The following is a 23,309-nucleotide window of genomic DNA, read 5'->3' on the forward strand; positions in this document are numbered from 1 at the left end:
AATATGCTCCTTCAACCTTTTATCAAAGTATCCAAGTGATTATTCCCAAGTGATAGATAGAAAATTTTATGCAGTACACTAAGTTATAAATATCATACATTGGTATGAAACTTAATCAATAAATACAAGAAAATATCTGATTATTATAGTTGAACACAGTGTGAAAAATTGAAGAAAACCTTATAAAAATAGTTGCATATTCGAGCAAAAATTGAATATTTTGAATACGTGTAATGTCGTGTATTGAATATTTTGAACGTGTGTACAACACTTTCTGTTCTATTTTAGTTATTTATAATACTCACAATGCCAAAAATATGTAAATTAAAGCCAAGCCCAAAGTAAATAAACTGATAAAAAATATTGAAATAAATCATTTATCTTTAATCTTCATTCTCAATTACATTTTAGGCAATATTAAAATAACATTGCCACAAAGATTTTCCAATTTCATCAACCTTGACTCACATGGGCTTTCTAATATTAATGACCACCATTCATAAAAGCAATCAAAATATAGTTAACTCACAGAACAGTTATGAAAAGACATGAAAAAAAAATAAAAATATAATCTAATTTGAAATATCTGATTTGGAATTTTAAATATTCAAAACCCCACAGTTTTACCTGTTCTTCGAAAAATTTCTCAACTTGTTCTTCAACCACAGTTTCTTCAATTTCATCTTCTTCTGTTTCTTCCATTTCTCCAATTTTAAAAGGACATTTCGTCCATTGTTTTGTTATTTTTCTGCCACCTAATCTATCTTCAAATATGAGTTGCTTCACAGTCAAAGTTGGAAAACTCTGGTTTTTGTGCAGCATCTCTAATCCCACGTATAATCTACAACACAGAATTCATGTAACCTTTGGTAGAATAGAAGTCAAAATTCATTTAATTGAGGTTGTGTGCACTTTAGGAACATGAGTAAGATATAAGTTTTCATACTTGATCTAAAGGAAAAATCATAATAGCAACCTCTTGTGCAGTAACTAGCCCGGTAGAAATTAAATTTGCCCATCATGCTAACATTTCAGCTTCAAGAACAGCGGTTCCCAACCGGGGCCATAATGATGGGCACCTCCAGCATGGCAAGCAATACAAAGTTGGGAACCACTGTGCTAGAAAATTGTAGGTGTAAGAAGCTGTTAATAACTAGTAGTTATATAAATTTCCTAATGACAGTGATGAGTCTAGCAATTCTCGTGCACACAATCATCTATCATAGAATTGAAAGTCAAAAATTCCTGCACATCATAGTTGTGATGGCATATTGATTCTTAAAACATGGAGTCATCTGTCAGGTGTAAATGGTAATACAATACAGAAAAAATCATTTCTTGATAAAAACCGTGTTATTGTTACTATGCTTATGTTACCTGCATTTCAGATCGCGACAAACAAATTGTCCAACACTGAATACTCCGGGGGCAATTTCTTGAGGTTCACTACTGAAATGTCTTCTAGAAACACGCTCTTTGAAAGTTGGATCAATGACAAATACATGCTGAAATAAAACACCAGTAGTAGTAATAGGCTATTGGAGAAACAAATGTACTTTTACATCTATACTTTAATTTTGCGACTTGGGGCTAGTATTACGTAATTGTCAGTATTACATAAACTTGCTATTCAGAGCCACCGCTTTATTTACTTGATTTTTTATTCTGCGCAGCTGATCAGCAGTTGTTAAGAATGCTTGACATTTAGAACAGAGTATTCTCCATTCTGCTGCTTCTTCAAGTTGTTTCTTTACAGGTGTGACATTGCTTATTCTCTCTCTGTGTTCAAGCCTTTGAATTCTTCTGATCTGTATTGTATTGGAAAATAAACAACCACTAACAAACATATTTTAGGATAGGATAGTATTTACATATTACCGCAGGGGAGTGAAAGGACGAAAAGACGGCTCAATCATATGGCAGACCACGGCCTCTCGTCCAGTCTATGTCAGTTATGAGATTAGTTAGACAGATATTTGTTTTCAGATGCATGGATTTGATGGTGGAGAAAGTCGTAACCAACCAGCGGTTACGTGAACCACCCTACTGTGGCAAGGAATCCAGCAATGCTCTTGCACATAATTATACCCTCATGAGATTTGGACTTGTGAGCCCACGCATGTTAATTAGAGGTGCGATAGCAAGCATATTCCTAGCGCTTAGCACGTTGCACCACATTGCCAAAACGATTTTACAAACATATTTTTAATGAAATTTTATATAACCTGTTATGTAATGTACTTTATATGTGATATAGAAACCACAACATGGAATTATACCTCAAAGATGTGGTTGAGAAAGAATGTTGCATTAGTCCAAAACTCAAGTTGTGAATATTCTAATGTTGTCAAAATTGACATACTGAAATTAAAGAAATTAAAAGAGCAGCATTGGAATAAAAAATAAAAAATTATGCTAATCATAAGTTGACAGGCTAATTTCAGTTGATAGTTTCTGCATTTATGACATGACATGTACACATGTTTCTGAACCCCTATTAACCTAAATTGTCCATTGTAGTAACATTGAAAAAATGTATTGCAACATGCTGTGCAGGCTATGTCAAACTGAAAAATAATATTCATTGAAACAAAGTAATAAATAACAATCAAGTGGTTGCTCATGTATCTTTCACAGAGTGATGGTTGGCCAGCAGGATACATTGCTTCCTATATAACGAAACATTTATCCGGTGCTATTTATTTTATTCTTTTTATCTTATATGTTGCATACCTTTTGAGTACGATCATTGGTTGTGAGTTCCTTTAAATCTTCAATTGCAACATTAGTAGCTTCTTCACAAACAGCATTCATTACTTCTTGATCAAGCTGCTCACTCCCATATGGGACAATCAAAACGGAACGACTATTTTCTGCTCTGCCACGACCTGGGAGACAAATAATATATTGGTAAGTGTGGTTCAGAATATTATGTTTGTTTACTTTATTATAAATTTTTGAAGTTATTTAAAGTTTGACAACTAAATTATTTTTATTACAAAACATGAAACAGTTTGATCTGGTTAATACAAAGTAAAGCTTGTTAATTTATCCTACAGAGTTTAAACATGCTCGTCTCAGCGAAATTTAAACTAGATATCAAATCCTATGTTGTAGAGCATTTCTCATAATTGCTGATCAATCAGGTTTCACTCACGAATCCATTGACATATTGAAAGAATTTAAATTCATTCAAGAACAATTGAAAAAAGAAAATGTTGGATAATTTAATCTTAAAGTTTCTATGTCATTAGTTTTATTCGCTTGACTTTTTGGTAATAATTCATGATATGTTTTAATAAACACAACATCATTTTAAAATCATTATTAACCCTTTCCATGCGATTTTTATTTTTTATTAAATAATCGTATTTGCTACGCCGACTTTATGCATTTGTACCCCCACAACTAATCGATCGACTAACGAAAAAGTAATGATCCTCTGCTGCCCACTGACGGCTCGTTGGAAAGCTTATTTAAAGAGCTTGCAATTGGCGATTAAAAAAAATTTTTTTTTAAAAGGGGTGGTCTGAGTCACAAACCGGATAGAAAAAAGGGAATTTTTTTTTCTTGGGTGTTGAAACTTCAAACCGTGATAAAAATAGAAATATTCGCTAAATCCTTTACTGTTACCGCTTCTTGGTTGGCAAACAATAGCATAAAATTGCTGTAGCAATATCGTTATCTAACTCAAAATACTTTAATAGATGGAAGGGATAATATGTCTTCTATTACCACCCAAAAAACACCAAAATTTGCATAAATTTCAAAAACACTCCCTCGTTCCGCCGCAAATAAAATTCCTATGGTAAACGAAAGCGAGATTTACCGTCGCTTATGTTAATCTCGAAGAAGACTTCTTATCAATAAACTAAAACACGGAAAAACTAGACCAACAGTTTGCAACCGATTGCTAAATAAAACAGTGGAGTACATCAACGTACCTGCCGCAATCTAGCGAGTTTTGTCGTGGGTACGTATACGTGCTCATCGCACAGAAAGGGTTAAGTAGCTCATTCAAAAAAAAAATTAAAAAAATGATTCTAGTCTACCTGCTCTTTGTATTCTTCCAACTTCACCAGTCACATAGTTGTACATAATAACAAGATTACAAGCTCGAATATCCAAGCCTTCCTCAGCAACAGAGGTTGCAATTAAAACTTTACAGTTGTTAGGTTTTTTGAAAGTATTCAATGCAGAAGATTGTTTTGTTTTTGTCATTCCCTCTGCAATTCAAAATCAATTGAAAACTGACAAACTGCGGTGTGATAAAATTTAAATTATCAAAACTTACAAGTGTGAAAATCTTCAAAATTGATTTTATCAAAAATCGCAACATCACAAAGTTGCTAGTATAGAATTGGAAGGTAAAAATAAAAACAAAAAAGAGTGTGTAATAATTAATCTTAAATGATACTTTTAAAACCAAACAGTGAGCAGCGAGCCCACAAATGAAAATTATTAGTGCCCAAAATCTGGTATAGGTAATTTACATTACAAAAGTCTTCTTCTTAAATATCACTCAAAGTCAATGTTTGAATCAAGAATACTTAGTTTAATCGATACCTGTTGAACTTAGTCTGTTTGATCCAGTTAGAAACACAGGTTCAAGGTTGCTAAGCTTATTATGACTTTTGATACAATCAACAAGACTGGATGCAATTTTTTTTCGTGGAACGAATATAATGCAATGAGAGTCAGGTTTTCTCTTAAACTGATCTTCAAGTACCAGGAACAGTTTATCTAACATAGGGACTTTTGCATCTTTTTCTGCCTTTACTAATTCTGAAATTTAAAATATTTCAGCATATTGACAACATCTTAATTTTCACAAGTGAAATTGTAGGAAAATTCATCTTTCGAAAGAATTTGTCAAATACTTTTTAAATACTTGATGATTGTGAATAGTAAGATGATTGAAAATAGTAAACATATAATACAAAATAAAACGCCGTCAGTTAGATAAGATTTACATATTTATCTCAAGGGAGAGGAAAATCGATAAGACCGCTCAATCATATTGCAAACCACAGCCTCTCGTCCGGTTATCAGTTCATGTCAGGTTTTGAAATTTGTTTTCGAAAGCATAAACTTGATGATGGAGGAAGCCGTAGGCCAGCAATCCTCTTCCACATAACTATTTGTGATGACTAATAATATTAGTCTCAAGATCTTTAAAATTTACATAGAAATCGTGTTTTCATAGATAATATCACTATTTCCATATATTATGAAAAGTTTCGTCAATTGCAACCAACCTTTATTGATTTTTCTTAAAAATCTTCCTTGTTCACCATCTTGATCGAAACTTGCGAAATCATCTGTGACTTTCATCGCACGTGGAATAAGTTTTTTGTAATAAAGAAGATTGTAGTACATCTGAAATTTGAAAAAATGAATAAAATATGAATCAACGCATACTATAGACCACATTGTGAGAGTGGTTCATGAGTCTGATTCCTCAAAATATTTTTGTGTTTTTTACTTGAGTCATATTTTTTTGAGCAAACTTATTTAGGTGAACTAATATGATGAGTGAATGTTGCTAAAATTTTTTCAATTTAGTATAAAAAATAAATAGCAAAGAACCATGTAAAAATGAATTTATTAACAAGGCACAATGGCGGCCACCAAAGCGTTAACTCATAATTTATATTAATTCTACAATCCAAATATATTTGTCAGAAAAGCAGAAATTATACCTTGAGATGTTCAGCATAGGTGACTACAGTTCTTGCTTTCCCTGACTGCCCAGTGGTATCATAAATTTTCAATTGAACGTGATGAATTAATTGAACAGTCCAGTTCTCATACATCTGCTTAGTTTTATCTTCAGGCGGTTCTTCAAATTGACCCTCTGAAGTAATAAATCAAAATGATTTCCCAGAATTCTAAGTACGATTAAAACCATAAGAGAATACACAAAATACTTGTAATGGTGAAATATTCTTATCATAAAAAATCAGTTATGTAAATATAGTTATAACAGGCTTGGTATTGCATGTTATTGACAATGTATTTTCTTACAATTCATTTTTATATTACCAAATTGAATAGAAGCGAATACTCACTTTCCGATCCTATGACCCCTTCCTCTCGTATCTTGTTTTCTATGAGCTGTATTGCCTTCAATATTTTTCTTGTGAAAATATCAGCTCCGATTGGTACTTTGATAAAACCTACACAAAATCAAACAATTTATTGAAATATTGGTTAATTAGATAGATATATAAAAACAACCATATTCAAGCTTAAATATTGAATAATTTACTTTCATCAATTTCATTTTGGTGTTGCTTGAGCTCTTCCGTATTCTTTTCTACAATAGATGGACATTGATTAATATTGAGATTAGCAAGCAAACCAATAAGATTATCAAGAACTTTTTCTCTGGTTTTTCCTTTCCCGACACCTGGAGATGCAGTCATTCCAACAATCTAGAAAGAAAAAAGCATAGTGATAACTAATTAACCTATCAAGATGTCTTCAAATTAAGTATATGCTCACATGGCAAAATAAAAGAAAAAAGGATATTTATATAGTTTTTGATTATCAGGCTTGAATAAACTCGATCAGTAATCAGTAGTTATATTTTCAGCATACTGAAGATTAGAAGTATAAAAACAGAATGTAAAACTAAACTAAAAAGGTAGAACACACCCTTCGTGAAGTCTAAAGAAAATTGAAAAAATTGAAAGCTGAATTGTATATACTCGAAAAACAATTGACCTGGTATATACCCATAAATCTCTCGTTCAAAAGAAAAGCAACTCAAAACACTAAAAATTAATCACTGTTGTTAATAACAGTGCTAAGGCACCTTTACAGCTGACACAATGGTTTGGGCATTTTACTGATTTCTTGTAGTACTAATTTTGATGGTTATCTTTTAATGTTTGTCAGGTTAAAAATCAATTTGGCGATTCTGTTTGTTTCATTTCAGAATATTAGTTGAAGAGACATAGTATGCCATGATGATCTAAAGTAGTGACATTTAAAGATACAGTACCCAATCCTACAAACTGAAGTCAGAATACTGCATTTCAACTACACCCTTCCAAAGATTTAGCAATATATCAGAGCAAGAATTCTAACTAACAATGGGAGAATATTTTCAGGATTTCAAGTAACTTAAGGAATAAGTTTCCAGTCACCAAAGGAATTTGAAAACAATTCCAACAAAATTTCAACACTCTCTTGAAGACGGAGAACTTGAACACAAATATATACAGTGATGATGTCAGTCAATCTGCTTCAAATTACACTCTTTTAAACACCGTTATCAATGATTTTGATCAAATGCTGAGAAATTTTTTCCTATCAAATTTTGGAACTCATATAATACCAAGTTTGATTAAGACCAAACGAAAAAGGTTTTGATGTACTTCAACATTTCAAGAATGACAGTTTCAATCTAAAATTTATTTATTTTTTTATTCTCATTTATAAAAATTAAGAAGCCCAGTGTCCAATTACCGATCCTTGTACAATTCCACATGAGGTGGTCTACATTAAAGATCTGTGGGAATCCACTTCCACAAATTGATTAACTAGTAGGATAATCAGGTCAAATTCAATTCAAAATGTCTTTTGTTTATTAACCTGTTAGCAATGAAGTCAAAAATTTTGGACTGTCAAGAAATCATGTTTCTACAAACAATTTGCTTGAAAGATTAAGGTAGTTCAACAGATCATTTATAAAAATCAAGAACCCAGTGGCGCAATTACAGATCCTTGTACAATTCCACAGGAGGTCGTCAACAATAAAGATCTGAGGGAATCCACTTCCACAAATTGATATTAACCAGTAGGATAATCACAATTTTCTCGCAGTTTTTCGAAATCCAACATGATGAGAGTACAAAATAAGCAGTAGAATGAACCAAATACTTGTAAGTGGTATTTTTGTTGATACTAAAGAAGTTTATATTCAAGTCACTTTATATTAGTAGAGTTTGGCAAAAATTCCATAAAAACAAGCCATAGCTCCAGTAATGGCAAGAAATTTTGTTTGGGATGCTTATAAATTTCACATATAACGAGGCCTTGAATTTATGAGTTTATTTGGAAATACTTGTGTGTACGCACAGGGTTAGGGAGGCTTTTTCACAGATGTTGTTTAGCCATCGATTTAAAGATTTTGCTGGAAAAGGCCATGTCATTACTGTTATTCAACATATTGCTGATACTGATAATGAGTTTGACAGCAAAGATTAATGCTTTAGACCAGTGGTTCTCAAACTTTTTTAATCCCAGAGCCAAATTTCAAACCTCAAAGTTATGAAGAGCTGCACACAAACATCGCAAGGAAAAAATAGCAACAAACTTTAAGGGCGTATTTAAAACACCAAGTCATCGTAACAACAACACACGTAACAACTAGGGCTGGGCAAAATATTCAAATAACGAACCGAATAACAAAATATTCGAATGGCATTTTACTATTCGAATATCCGGAACCATGTGACCTGCGCCGCTCTGTTTGGAAACCGAACTCGCGCGTCTTCAACTCAAACCGTGAATTGTGCGAGATTTCCCAACCGTGCTCGCTATCAGAAAAAAACGACAAATTTGAAAAGTCATTGCCTTTGCATTATGGTGTTCTATGCTTATCTTTGCACCTAACATATCATTTCAATTCTATTTTTTGTAAAAAAAAAAGGTACCGACCGTTTCATAAATTTAGAAACGTCAAACCAGATTAAGTATTTTAAATAAATTTCCCAGATTTTGAACTCCGCATCCTTGGTGACATGTCATTAGCCATTTCTTGCATGACCCGAACAAGTTGATCAAAATTAAATTTTAAAATGACTTTTCGGCGTTTCATTGTGAAAAATGCGATTTTAGGTTAGGTTGTTAGAAAACTAACTGTTAGTTATATAAATAGCATGGATTTTAATAAATATGTTCATCTCGGTTATCGTTCATTTTAAACAGGCACAGTTAATTCACAAGCGATGATGAGTAAGATCAAATCCAAGACAGAGGATAAAAAAGAATACAACTGATTTGGTTTTAAAATCATCCCTTAATGTGTTTCATCAGCTGTCGCTGATGTGAACGAAAGGGCATACTAGAAATATGAAACTTCGATATTCGGCGACCCTTTATACTTGCAAAAAAGGAGAAAGGGTGGAATATAGAATACCAACTTTCTGATATCGCTGCCGAAACAATCGCGGTGACAAAGGGGGAATCCATTCGACTAACTAATAGATTTTTGCATTTTTATTTCAAGTCAATGATTAATTTTCAATGAAAAATTTTCTTTGAAAGTAATTAATTTTTAAAGCATTAACAAGAGCCGCAGGAAAAGTTGTTGAGATCCGCATGCGGCTCTCAAACCCTAGTTTGATAATCACTGCTTCAGACTGTTGAGCTATATGAAATAAAATTCAATATTTTTGATCTTAATCAAACAGCGACTAACATATAATATTCGACAGTAATTCTTGATTTTTGACAAGGAGGTAAAATATCTTGGTTTGAATTTGAAACAGGCTACAACTGATCTACCTGAATAGTAGGTGGATTCTCATTCTTCATCTGAAAATCATACAACATCTCCATAATAATCTTATATGGGTGCCTACCAGTAGCATTGTGACATTCATCAAATATCATCAGAGAAATATCATTCATTGAATGAGATGAATGATTTTTTTCTGCAATTACAAAGACGAATATTTGACAAAATTATATCACATGTTTCAAAATGATGTGAATACTTAATGTTTATATCTTGTATTCCAGCTAAAAACACAATAAATAATATGGATATCAGAGCTAGTTTATTTGTTTCACTGCTATTTGATGGTATATTTAGGAATTCAGTTAGTACATCTTTCTTCACCTCACCTACTACTAGGTGAACTAGCCCGCACCACAGAGGAGTCATACCACAAAAGATTATCTTTAGAAAGTCCATGTATAGAGTACTAACTGAAGTGGTAAAAATATTAAATATTATTTTGCTCTTTATACTTTTTTACAATCAAAATATTTACCTTCTTAATTCATCAATTAAAATTTGCGGCGTGAGAACTGTCAATTTTGCTTTTTTCATTATGGCACCAATAGGATAGTTCGTTGTGTTCTCTCCAATCAAATACGCAATCTCCCTTTCAGTCAGATCTTCCAAATACCTTGAATTAATCAAAGATATGAAAATCAACATGAAATATCATTTAATTAAATTTATTCAGATAATAAAAACGTCGAATAAAATCCAATCATATAAAGAACCACAGCCTCTTCTTTAAGGAACAACAGGATGCCTAGAAAAATCAGCATCATTCTTCTTTTGCTCTTAGTCAGATGTTTCCAAAGCTTCTCATACAAAAAAGCACATTGTATACAACCTTATTTACTTACTTTTTAAAGTAATCACATTGTTGTAAGGCAAGTGTTGTTTTTGAAACAAAAAACATTACTGATTTGGAATTCTCTTCTTTCAAATGATGTTTTATAATTTCATTTGCAACGGCTGTTTTTCCAGATCCTGAAGCAACAATCTAGTTTTGTATAAAACTGTAAACCGAAATTGTCCAAATGCGAAGTTTAGAAAAATATTGTACATAGATCAAAAATTGCATACACAAATTTGGTGTTAAGGGTGTAAATGGGTAATATTGATTTCTCTCAAAATTTACATCGTGATTCGTAACGTGTGAAAATAACTGACTGGTACTGCATTATTATTTGAATATATAACAATGCATAAATAAAATTGAGAACAAACGATAAAATTGAAAAGGTTCTGTTATATGGAAGAAACGAAGTCTATAAAAATTTTCACCAGTAGGAGCAATAATGAGAGAGTTATGTCCGGCTAGTGCTTGTTCTGCTAATTCTTTCTGATAGTTACGAAGAATGAGTTTACTTTCACTGGCTTGATTTGCTGCAAAAATCAAAAGTAACATTCATACTAAATAATTTGTTATTTTTTGTATAGGGTTTACATACCAAACTGAATTAACTGATAATATATTGTATTGCATTAATTGACATAGCTATCTTCTGTTTCGAACATGAGTGGATTCAATTGTGCTCATTATTATTTCTTTATTCAGAGCATCGATGAGCTCCATATGCAACAAGAAGTTATCGAAGCTAACACTAATTGGTTTAAAATTTAAACTCAAATTGAAAAATATTTTCTTTCTTCCATGATGAGAGAAGTGGATAAACATCTATGAAAAAGTGACTTGCAGCCAGTTATTGATTAACATGTGTGTTTGTATGTACCGGTATTTATAAATAAGAAAACTTATGCAATAGCCAGTAATAAAAAGCTTTTTCAAATTGGATAGGATTTTTAGATTTATCCAGGGGATGAGAGAAGTGGATAAACATCTATGAAAAAGTGACTTGCAGCCAGTTATCGATTAACATGTGTGTTTGTATGTACCGGTATTTATAAATAAGAAAACTTATGCAATAGCCAGTAATAAAAATCTTTTTCAAATTGGATAGGATTTTTAGATTTATCCAGGGGGTAGGAGAGGCGATTAGATGACTTACCGCCCCACTGCCAGTTGTTGGATTACCAGTAGTAAACAAAAACAAAATGTAATTTATTGATGATGCAGTATATCATGTTCATATATTGAAATTAAAAATATATGAGAAAGACAATCGCTCATAAACTTTTTTATTACCCAATCCAAAATTATTAAATATTACAAAACCATACCAGGAGAAATTGATTCATCATCCTGATAATAAAAAAACACAAAGACACATTACAAACACATGTTATTAAAATTTGTTCTGCAATATAATTTTTTGGCACATTCAAGCACACATGAAAACATCAAAATTTTTAAAATATGTGAACTTCCTTACTTATTACAACAGCGATACATAACTTATTCATATAATAAATTCAAGGACTAATTTTTTATATTGGTTCACAAAATATTATAAATTGTGAAATAAAATGCTTTAGTGGAGTAAGGCAAGGAGCAAGTTCAATAAAATATAAACAAATCACAGAAGATTGAAAAAGTAGCACACAAGTATACAGTACAATACAAAATTTGTTGCTAATTTCTCGCATTAATATCTGGATATCGACATGATATCACATCTGAATTAGGAGGTGTCAGAATATAAAATATGAATTATAGTTAATTGATAGAGCTCACCAGGCCCAGAAGCTCATTGTCATCATCATCATCATCCTCATCATTTGGCATTGGCACTTGAGTAAAAAAGTTCCAATGTAAAATAAAATGCAACAATGGGTTGAATCACTGTATATTGTAGTTTTACTCTTTTATTTCAAAAAATACGAGTGAATTGAGAATAAATACTGATACTTTAGCTTGATTTTAATACCGTAACATTCAATTAGTCAAGCAACACTTAAAAAACTTTCAAAAGTATTTAAAAACTCAACGATATATAACAGTATAAAGTCCAAGAACCGAACACTCAATCATTTAAAAAAAGAATACATACCACTACTGCATGACGCTTGTGCTCCTTCCGTATATTTAACTGCAGCTTCGACTCTATAATACATAGAAAATTTGATGCAAATCACACCATAGCTATAGGAAAAATAATATAGAAACGAGAATATCGGTCCAAGTCCGAAGACTTATCGATCGAAACTCCGGTTTCGATTCATGACTCCATAGTGACACCGTGTGTCCCATCACTAATTAATTGATAACTCGCTAATTATACGACATAATTCATCCAAAATCAATAGGCTTCTGGTCCGAGATATGATGAATGCACATGCAAAATTTGGAGCTGATTCAACCTCGCTTTCGTGAGATACCACGTGCATCTAACAGACAGACAGACAGACAAACAGACAAATACCTATCAACATACTTACCGATCAAGATCGATAAGTAACAAATATCAAGTTGGAAATCAAGAATAAATATTTTAACATAAATAATAGCAATGAACAATTATCCAAATAGATTGAAAAAGATGATTTATATATCGGCTTTCAGAACTGTTTTTAAGATTCAAGAACAACCAAGAAAGGTATTCAAGAAAGGTCACCTGCATAATCTAGCATGTAACTGAATGAATAGATTATTCGAACTGGCAAGATTCATGCCATGCTACACTCTAAAAACCCTTTCTAAATAGCTGTTAAACCATAGTTCTGATGTGAACAACTCAAAAAATCTCAACTCAATTCGGAAACAAGAGTGCGTTGCTCAAATGGACACGAAAATTAAATGTCAAACAGTGTTTACATGCATAAACATAAATAAGTAAAATTCGAACTGAGGCAACCAAGGGTACTAAGCAATAGCCTGTCTCCCATCTTATAAAGTACAGAGAATTTAATTGATCATTTCATGGCAGAGAAAGTGATCATTTCATAACAAAAGCCTCAAGCATCACAAGAAGAATGGTGTTGCGCATCGGAGTAAGCATTAGGAATCTGCCCGCCATCGCTCCTCTGATTACTCTGCGAGGTTTCGCAGGTTCAAATCCCATGCAGGCATAGTTATGTGCGAGATTGTGGTTATGCGGTTCACATGAATGCTGGTCAGTTACGGCTTTCTCTACCATCAAGTCCATGCTTGCAAGAAAAATAACTGGTTAACTAATACTATACCCGACATAGACTGGTAATCAGACAGACGCCTTATCAGCCTTCTTTTCCCCTGGGATAAATATGTAAATCCTATCCTATCTATATGTACACTTCGTTCCCAATAAACACATATATCAACAATATAAATATAATAAAATTATCTATTGAATATTTAAATTAACATACTTGATACCATAAAAGTCTTCCAGAACAAGTTCATCCTTTTTCTCGCTGAGAACAGCATATGTATGAGGCAAAAGCTTAGGAAACCTTGATGTGAAATATTGGATGAAACCATCTGGGAAGTCACCTAGCTCTTTACGAAGTTCATCAGAAGTAGCTTTGTCATTATAATGATGACCCTATTATAATTGATTACAATTTAAGTTTTTTAAGATTTTTCTGTATATATGCACATTGCACAAGTATGCAAATAACGGAAAAGAATAAAGTATAATTTGAAAGCTTGTTAAGCTATGAATTTCAAGACTGAATGTTTTTATTTTATTTAAAAAGGATTTTAGTATTTTTCATAGTACTTTCATTCAATTTATTTTCCATTTATCTAAGTAGAATCTCATAATCTTGCCTAGAGCATCGCTGCCTAGGATCAATTTGATATTTTCTATGCTACTGAGTTACATAACCTGGTATGTTTAGCATTTTATAGCAAACACAAGTGAATAAAAATTTTAAATTCCCAGTAATAGAGATGAAAATATGTACCCAGTTTCGAATTTGACGTAAAAGATCCTGAAGTGACGTTTTTTTTTTTCTTCTTTGTAACGTCTCACAAACCTTTGGTTTGTCAGGTTCACTACACAACTTTTCAAACCAATCACCACCAGTAATATCATTGCACTTTTTATTGAAGGCGTTGATCAATTTCTGGTGCTTGATGCGATCTTCAAGAAAGTCAGATGCAGTCTGTATGAACAATATTTATTCAATATTTAATGATTAATGCAAACAAAGCACATATAGACAGAGTGCATGCCATAGAGTATGTTGGTTCCCTGCTCAAATTTACTTTGCATCACTAGAAAAAGCTTTTATTTATCAAGAATGGAAGATGATCATTTGATTTAGACATGTTATTTACAGATACCAAAATTTAAATTTAATAATACGGTATTAAATTTCAGTTTTGTTTCATTGTGTCATAAAACTATATGTATAGATATAATGCTAAAATGCTGAACAGTTTATTTCAATATCATTCCAATCAAATTTTCATTCAAGATAACAATGACATATCAAAATAAAAACATTGAGAATAAATCCAAAAGTGTTTGTTTATTTATACATTTGTAATACAAAACTTGATGCAATTGAAAATGCTGTTCCAAAAAAACACCTACCTGAAAAAAATTTAGCGTCTTACTCCAGTCCCAAAAAATGAAATGAGATTTTACATCTTGAATCTTGATTCTCTCCTTCCAGTCTTTCGAAATCAGTGACAGAATAAGAGATTCTGCTAATTTATCTGTTGATAACAGGGTAAAAAGTATCATAATGGCAAATTGGTATAAACTATTTGACTCTTCTTCAATGGAACTCTGATTACCACATTGGTTTGAACATCTGACTGATTTATCTTGGTACTACTTACTTTTGGCGTGTTTACATGTGGTTCACTGCACCACGATTATTGGCTGATTACTTGATCACTACTTGTTGTGTTTAACTGTCTAGTACTTCAGTCTGTGTTTAGAATTGTTCACAAAAGCTTGTTACTGGTGCTATAGTCATTGGGTATGAATAATCTATTTCTTAAGTTTCTTACATCGGGATTATCTGTTTTGACAAAGCATCATTTAAATGTAAGTGAATTGGTATATTCTTGCTTTATATTATGCCACGTTGCTTGTACTCATTCCAATATTAATCTTTATTGTTTGTCAGGTCACTTTGTCTTACTGGTAGAGTCATAAACTATTATGACTCTACCTCAATGGAACCCTGATTACCACATAACTATAAATCCCAAATAGAATTATGAACCTAACCTAGTAAAGTCTATAGTCCAATACTAAGTTATTCTAAGTTCTGCATTGGGAATAAATTCAATTTTAAATTACTTATTTGGTCTATGTTGCAAAAAAATAATGATATATGCTTTTTTGCACATCATTAATTGGAACTGACTTCATTTTGCAAAACCTAGTTTTTGAGATAAGGTTCAAACTGTGTGGTTACTTGTTACTAACTACAAACTTGGCAAACGATTAAATAACAATTCCATGAAGCATTTATGACTCACATTCTCCTCCAAGTTCACAGAGAGATAGCTCATAATCCCGAACTTTAGCATTAACAGCATAAGGATCATTACTGAATGGATGCTTCCCACCACTCAATGTGAAGTAAAATATAACACCAAGGGAAAACATATCTGTTTCCTATAAAATAAATTAAAGTAGTAAATATTATCAAGTCCTGAATAATAATATTCTCCAACATTTTTGTTGTGGAAACATGAGCTCAGTCAATTTCGCGACCATAGCAAAGCAATAACAGGAATCAAATACAGAGTATAGGAAAATATTGTCACGTTTCCTATAAAAGAAATTGCTTAAGATAGCACATAAAAGACAAATGTGAACATACTGCTTTGGTACTGCATTTAATATGGTAACACCATAATATCAATACCTTTCTAATTTCCCCATGTCCTTTTGTACCATCTGAAAATGCCAATAATTCAGGAGCAATATAGCCAGGCGAGCCTTTCACATAAGATGTTGTTGAAGATTTATCTGGGGATAAATCTTTGCTTAAGCCAAAATCTGATATTTTAACCACCCATTTGGCATCTCGTTTCACATATAGAAAAAGAACATTCGATGGCTTCAGATCACGATGAACTAAAAATATAATGTTGCACAAAAGTTGTAGAAGCTCTCGAGTAATTTTGTTTTACATTGAAGACGGTTTCTACATTTAAAAATTCATTTTTGTCATCAATCAGAAAATTGAATTGAGAAAATGTCTGTATTTATACCTGTACAAAATGTTTGCCCAGTATGAAGGTAATAGACTCCTTCTGTGATTTGCTTCAATACCTCAATCGGTGTAAGTGAGATATTACAATGATCTTCTTGCAAAACATACTGTAATTATTTGATATTGATAAATAAAATCTAACAGATATTTATAATGACAATCAGGCCAGACTGCTGTTAAAAAGATCTAGATTAAAAGCATATGTGTAATATTAAATTTGTGTATTTACCGGGTACATAAAAACTTCATTGAGAAATTGATATTGAAAAATTCACTCTCTATGCTTCTGGAAAAAGGCACACTTGAAAACATTTCACATTAAGAAAAACTATCAAATAATGTGCCGGCCAAAAATTGAAATGGGTGGAACATAAAATAATAACATATATTTGTGTATTAAAATGTAGTGCTGGACAGGATTGCAAACGAGGTATCAAAAATGCTTGCTTAGCTCTGCAGCGGCTCATAGAGTCTATTTCTTTGCTTCGTTTTTATTAAAGCTAGTGATGAAAAAGTTTTTTCACACAAGTAACTGGTTGAAAATTCGGACAGCAGTTTGATTGCTCGATTACTTAACGATGGGTATTCGTTATCAAGAAAGCTTGAGAATCAGGACAGTGATTCTTTTTTAAATCTGGACTGTAAAGTAGGAGTTTACATCAGGTTTCTCATATTTATCCTTCTGCAGTTGATCGACGCCCCGAATGAAATGAATTTATATTGCAATGATAAAGTCGGTGCTAACTTGGCACCAGGCTCAAAATCCTACTGTGAATCAACAGAAAAAGATCTCAACGGCTCAATGCTTTTGGTGCGCATCTCGTGACCACCTGCAAGGTCCCAACAAAATCATATCTTGCTGGATGCCAAGGCGAAGCTCTGGAATATATACTGGTCTAGACTTATTTCTATTTTAAACAAAGAAATATTCATAACCTTTTATTTGGATGGTCATATTAATCAAGAAAAGCATGCAGAACGGTAAAAGCATGCATGCTGATTTTCAGGTTTCTGAATCTTGCGAGATTTGACGGAGCGCTTTGGCGATGAATAGAAACCAAGAAAGCGAAAAGTATAGTTATGCCGGGCCATTAATACCGCACTCATCAAACAGCAATATGAGGATGGAAGAGAAATTGCACAATGAACCATATTAATTTCACCTTTTCAGCTTCAATAAAGCGATTGAGAAGGCAGAAAATCAACAAAAAGAAAATTTCACGCCGACCAGCGAAAAAGCTTTGCAGACCGGCAGTTGGGAACCATTGCTCTATCATAATCACATCGCTTCACTAAATTTGAGAGTAATCTATAATCAATAATCTCATCCCAGTGCTGTATTTGATGATAAAGGGAAATTATTATTTTTGAATCAAACATATTTTTCAATTCTGAGTAAAATAAAATACTTACTTGCTTGAGTGAATATGAACACAACTCCAAAACAATATGCAATGTTCGACCTTCTTGCTCCTAAAAATAATGTCATGCCATCAATCCCAAAATCACATGTTGATAAAAAGCCTAGAAAACTATAAATCACAATATTTCTCCTTACAATATACGCATCAATCCATGCCAAAAATTTTGGCAGCAAATCTCAAAAAATTTGCAGTATTTAGTTTGAAACAGATGTGACTAACAGCCACAGGGTGATTATGGTTATTTACATCCTGCAATTATGATTATATTTACAATGGGTATATAAAGAATGCTGATATGATAGTACAAGTTTTCAAATCTCTTCAAAAACAAAAGTGAAACCACACAAATTGACAATATTAAAATGTTGGTATCCAGTATAACATTAATTCATACCATATACATATATTTTACGATATTCTCATGACTCAAGTTGCGAAGAATTTCACATTCTTTTTCATTTGTGTCTAGCACACTCTTTACAGCAACTTCTTTGCGATCGAAAACCCCCCTGCAATTAAAACAAATTGAAAATATCAGTAAAACTGCTAGATTCAAAGCAGTTCCAGGAGAACCAAGCCATAAAAAAGATCTTTGAGAACAACATAATCTGACCTGTATACAATAGAATCTTTATCAATCAGTTTTCCAATTTTGACAATTCCTCTTCCTAAAGGCGTCCAATTCGTGAATCCTGACATGTTTTCGAATTTTCTGAAAGTTAAAAAAAATAAGATGTTGAAAGTTTATTTATTGTATGTCAATCTTTATAACAAGTGTAACTCAACAACGACAAAGCACAAAATTGAAACCAAATGGAAATTTAAGAGAAATTATAATGTTTTATTCAAGTAAAACTTCAAAATATAAAAGTGATAGATTTCAGATTGTAAAATTTGCATGTAAAGTTCATTGATAATTCTTATTGAATAAAACCTCCACATGTTTTTCTTTCATTAAAAACTAGAAATATTCATCACTACAACAGATGGTAGCAGACATAGGCTACTTACTTACAACTTTAGATAACGTAGCAGTTTTCTTTTGTCTCAATTTCAGTCATGCTCTTCTACTCTTCACACCAGCATGCTAATATTTTACTGATTTTACTGATACAAAATAAAAAATACATCTAAGAAAAAAAAAATTGGGTATTGGGTAAACACTAAAATGAAAAAAAGTCATGTACTACATATATTTCTGGTTTAATTTATAATCACAATGTCGTGGTATCCAAATTTGTAATTGGTACTATTAAAATAAAATCATAAATAAAATACATTACTGAATAAAAGGTGGCCGCTAGCGAAGCAAAAAATTTGAAGGTCGAATGAGATCACAAATAAAATGTGTGCTTACTCATTTCTTTTTTGATACGTTTTTATTTCTTTTAGGTTCTAGGTTGTTGACCTTTTTTTTAGGTTGATACCTTTTAAGTTGACACCTGTATCATGAAAGAAGACAGGAAACAGCTTTCAGAATTTGAAAGGAATATAACATATGCCTTTAAAAAACTTTGTAAAAGTTAATCTTTGTAAAAATAAATAGCTGTTTGACAAATTTTCTGTTTTTCTAAAGACTAGCCTGTATTAATTATTGCATAAACAATTTCGATTTAATAAACTCAGATATTAATATATGACGATTCATAACAATGAAATTAGGTTATTTCAGAAACTTATATCAAAACATTCTTATTGACTCTCCATAAAAAAGTTCAAGATAAATGAAGACATAGTGATACAATATTTGAACTACAGACTTCAAATATGGAGTTTTAATAAATACTTGACTATCTCAAGCTCAAAGAGAAATCTTCTACTACAATATAAACTAGAATATATGGCTTCAAAAGATCATTACAACTTATTTTATCAATAAAGATATAAAATATAAAAAGTTTACGGTAACAGTGCTTGATAATGAACTGTACAATATTTCTAAATCATAAAAATAACAATTAAACATATAAAATTAAAAATTAACATCATATTTGAGTTAGAAAAATTCTGCTGCATAGCATAATGCAATATTGTAATGCATAACATAATCAACGTATGCTTGAAAAAATAATGGAATAAAAAAGTGTGTGGATCAAAATAGTGCAGAGAAATTATAACAGTGGCTGAAAAACTTCACAGGTTCAATGTATATATTTTGTAAAGAGTTGCACGTCAAAAAATTTGATAGGCCCTGATATAAACAATATTTAAATTTTTTTTACGGTAAATCTAATATGAAGTAACAGTATGAAGTGCATATAGCAGATTAAATACAAGTAGCACATGCAAAAGATAAAATATACTTCAGTACAACTATTTTGATTAAACTTTTCCATATGTTAGTAAATATCTGAACATATTTGATGTTGATTTGACAAATATGAAAGATGCATAATACATACCAGTTGTTATTAAGTATAATTACATTGTAAATGTATTCAATTGCATATAGGCAGTTATTTCATTTTCTCATACCAAAACATAGGTAAACGTTTGTACTTTTATTCATTTCAATGTCTTGATACAGTAGATGAACATGTATAAAATAAAATAGCATAATCAATTGCATAAGTATACGGTTCCATTACATTTGAACACACGTACATTTGAACCCATACTAACCCTAACCCATGGGTTTTAGCACCCGCATATAGATTGAACCCGTGGATATACGCATGGGTTCAAATGTACATGGGTTCAAATGTACGGTCACCTAAGTATACATGAAAGCTGCATGGAAATTTGAGCTGAAATTCAATCCGGGACAAATAAAACTGATTACAATTTTGTTCATTCAGGTCAAAAAAATGCAAATGAAAAACTTAAAAACAAAATTAATAAATGACTTCACAATATTATGTAAAATATGAATGCGTAATATTTCTTGAAACTGATTATCAAAAAAATATTTGAAGAATGTAGAGAATGCAAGGTCTCAACACTTTCAGTCTCAAAACCTAATTCAGCTTTAATCCATTTGCTGTTGAATCTTGGGCTTCAATTAAATTTTGGAGATTCATTTTCTTGATTTTGAAAAACTTTTTGAAATGTGAAAAAAGAACATATCAGAACAGTGACAAAAATTGAGTAACAAGCATCCCAGAATAGATTAAATTGAGTAAAGATTTTTCCATTTGTATTGTAATCATTCTTAAAAGATTTTCAACTATATTTGTCTGAATTCATCTTCAATCGGAATCTATTCATTCTATATTTTAGATCCGGAAACCTAAAATTTGGCTAAAAATTGATGGGAAAATGTCTGTGTAAATTGGGAAATTAGTGGAAAAAGTATATTTGCATAACAAGGTTGAAAAATTAGGATAGAATTGTCTGGCTCACATTTCAATCGCTGAAATGCTGGTTAATCAATTAACCTTACCCATTGGTTATATTAAAAATGATGCAGACAAATATACAAATCAGTACTTGTAACTTGAAAAAGCAACATACCCAAATAGATGATCAATTCATTTTCCCAAGTTTAATCACAGCTGGTCTAGGAATGCAACAATTATATATATATATATATATATATATACAAGTTGACAATCGTTGCTTATAGCAATCAATAAATCCTTTTGCATATTTATGCATCAATATAAGATGATTCATTGAAGAAAGTGGATTTTAAAATATACAAGTTGGGAATTGAAGTTTCATTGATAATAATAGTAATACAAACTTTCAATATGTCATTCAGCTGGAAGTATCATGCATAACAATAAAGCAAAAAAAGCAAATATATCTATATAATAATGGTCACTTGAAGCACACAAACATGGTTCACAAAAAATTGCTCAAGAATGAAAACAAAAATAAGTCAGAGATCTAATTATTCAAACTGGGTGATCAAGATAGGGTATATAAGACAAGGTACTTTGAAATATATAAAATACAGCATTACCATATTACAAAATTTAATTATCGTATATCCTCGCATATAAGCTGAGTTGAAAACTTGAAAAAAAAGTTGCTAAACAAAGGGAACTCTGATTGCACTAAAAATTCGACTTAATTCAGAGATGTCCAATTCGAATATCACGAACTTCGAATATTGTTTTTAGTGTTATAAGAATATGGAAAAACGCGCACACATCTTAGCGCCGTCAGCCACGTTTAATTCTCAGTTTTGATAGTGACAGAGTATAATGGGATGGATTTTTTTGCAATTGACACATGGTCAATATCCCGGCGACGTTGATGACAATATCATTCAGTTGGAGTTGGCGGTATTACTTTATGAGCAAAAACAAAATGCTGACTTGAAAAATAAAACACAATTTTCGGTCTTAATACTCCGTAATTGGCGGATGGGAATCAGGTTTACTCATTTGATTATGACGATGATCGCGTTATAACACTTTCCTTTTTTGAAGTAACGTATAGTTTCGCGAGCAAATCAAAAATTAATTCCAATGGTAGCACAACACTTAATACGCGTGCAGAGGTTTAATTGTGGCGTTTAGCTTAACGATGTTGATGAACTAAATGACACCGGTGCTGACGATAAACAATTAGAATTTATACGAAAAATTAGTCATGTCAAAAAGTATGTGTGCTGTTAATAATTGTTACAATTTGTTAGGGTCTGTCTGCTTATTTGCGAACCTTTATAAATTCATCATTTTAGGGCCGTTCTTAGGGGTCGGCTTATATGCAAGGATATACGATGTGTCAAATCGAAAGTTTTTTATCACTCAGAATTACATAATTATGATATGATATATTTCTGCATTTGGAAAATTGTAAAAATTATTTCTCACAGTCTTTGTGCAGATTAGTTAGTTTACAGCATATCATTGGTGTAATAAAGCAACATGAAATAAAATACCACTCATAAACAAAGCTTTTATTTATGTTTCATGCCATTTCTCCATAAGTAATTTCTGCGGCATCAGATGGAGAATAATTGCTACCTTCTAATTCTTTCTTCCCATTTGGCAATTTAACATTCTAGAAATATCAAAAAATATCATTAAAAATATTTGCTGATTCAATTGACATTCAGAATCTGAAAAATATTTCAGAATGAAATCATTAGCAAATGTAGTAAAACTTTGAACAATAGAATCATTCAATGAGGGCCATATCAGTATTTTGCAATGACCATGTAACATAACAATCTATAAAGCTATTGTAGAATTATGTTCTTCACACAGTATATAAAACAATATGCTCCTTTAACCTTTTATCAAAATATCCACCTTTTGTCATTCCCAAGTGATAGATAGAAAATTTTATGCAGCACACTAAGTTATAAATATCATACATTGGTATGAAATTTAATCAATAAATAC

The 23,309-nt window shown here is 31.6% G+C and overlaps 2 protein-coding genes across 7 annotated transcripts in view; both read right to left on the minus strand.

Annotated features, from left to right (window-relative positions):
* Positions 1–23,309, minus strand: part of LOC144420773 (antiviral innate immune response receptor RIG-I-like) — an 80,167-nt gene that overhangs the window by 2,221 nt on the left and 54,637 nt on the right. For 4 of the 5 annotated variants that reach the window (XM_078110392.1, XM_078110395.1, XM_078110391.1 and 1 more), the window contains exons 24-27: positions 2,734–2,888; positions 1,653–1,808; positions 1,378–1,505; positions 628–841 (exon numbers count right to left, since the gene is read on the minus strand). In XM_078110392.1, coding sequence (XP_077966518.1) covers positions 628–841; positions 1,378–1,505; positions 1,653–1,808; positions 2,734–2,888 — 653 coding nt within the window. Of the gene's footprint in view, positions 1–627; positions 842–1,377; positions 1,506–1,652; positions 1,809–2,733; positions 2,889–19,138; positions 22,966–23,309 lie in introns of those variants that run through there. The other variant, XM_078110394.1, reaches the window with a different exon arrangement.
* LOC144420774 (serine/threonine-protein kinase/endoribonuclease ire-1-like) lies at positions 6,298–19,155 on the minus strand. Of its 2 annotated transcripts, none has more exons than XM_078110400.1 (18): positions 19,025–19,155; positions 18,623–18,721; positions 18,404–18,518; positions 17,999–18,058; positions 16,584–16,692; positions 16,235–16,446; positions 15,843–15,981; positions 14,941–15,065; positions 14,306–14,506; positions 13,766–13,941; positions 12,469–12,521; positions 12,153–12,208; positions 11,699–11,720; positions 10,802–10,903; positions 10,378–10,504; positions 10,011–10,148; positions 9,520–9,668; positions 6,298–6,437 (listed from the first exon to the last, which is right to left on the minus strand). In XM_078110400.1, the coding sequence occupies exons 2-17, from the start codon at positions 18,706–18,708 to the stop codon at positions 9,638–9,640; spliced, it is 1,752 nt and encodes a 583-aa protein (XP_077966526.1). In that variant the 5' UTR covers positions 18,709–18,721; positions 19,025–19,155; the 3' UTR covers positions 6,298–6,437; positions 9,520–9,637. The 2 variants fall into 2 exon arrangements, with proteins under 2 accessions (XP_077966526.1, XP_077966525.1); XM_078110399.1 differs by having other exon boundaries at positions 19,021–19,141.

The sequence above is a fragment of the Styela clava genome, chromosome 3 (assembly GCF_964204865.1).
Source record: "Styela clava chromosome 3, kaStyClav1.hap1.2, whole genome shotgun sequence".
In the NCBI taxonomy this organism is placed as follows: Eukaryota; Metazoa; Chordata; class Ascidiacea; order Stolidobranchia; family Styelidae; genus Styela; species Styela clava.

Excerpts from the sequence above, each read along its gene's own strand:
- LOC144420774 (XM_078110400.1), bottom strand. The coding sequence starts at position 18,708 with ATGTCAGGATTCACGAATTGGACGCCTTTAGGAAGAGGAATTGTCAAA. Across the intron at positions 18,059-18,403 it reads TCGTAAAATATATGTATATG|GAGCAAGAAGGTCGAACATT; the intron begins GTATGAATTAAT and ends CATTATTTTTAG. Across the intron at positions 15,982-16,234 it reads GACATGGGGAAATTAGAAAG|GAAACAGATATGTTTTCCCT; the intron begins GTATTGATATTA and ends TTTATTTTATAG.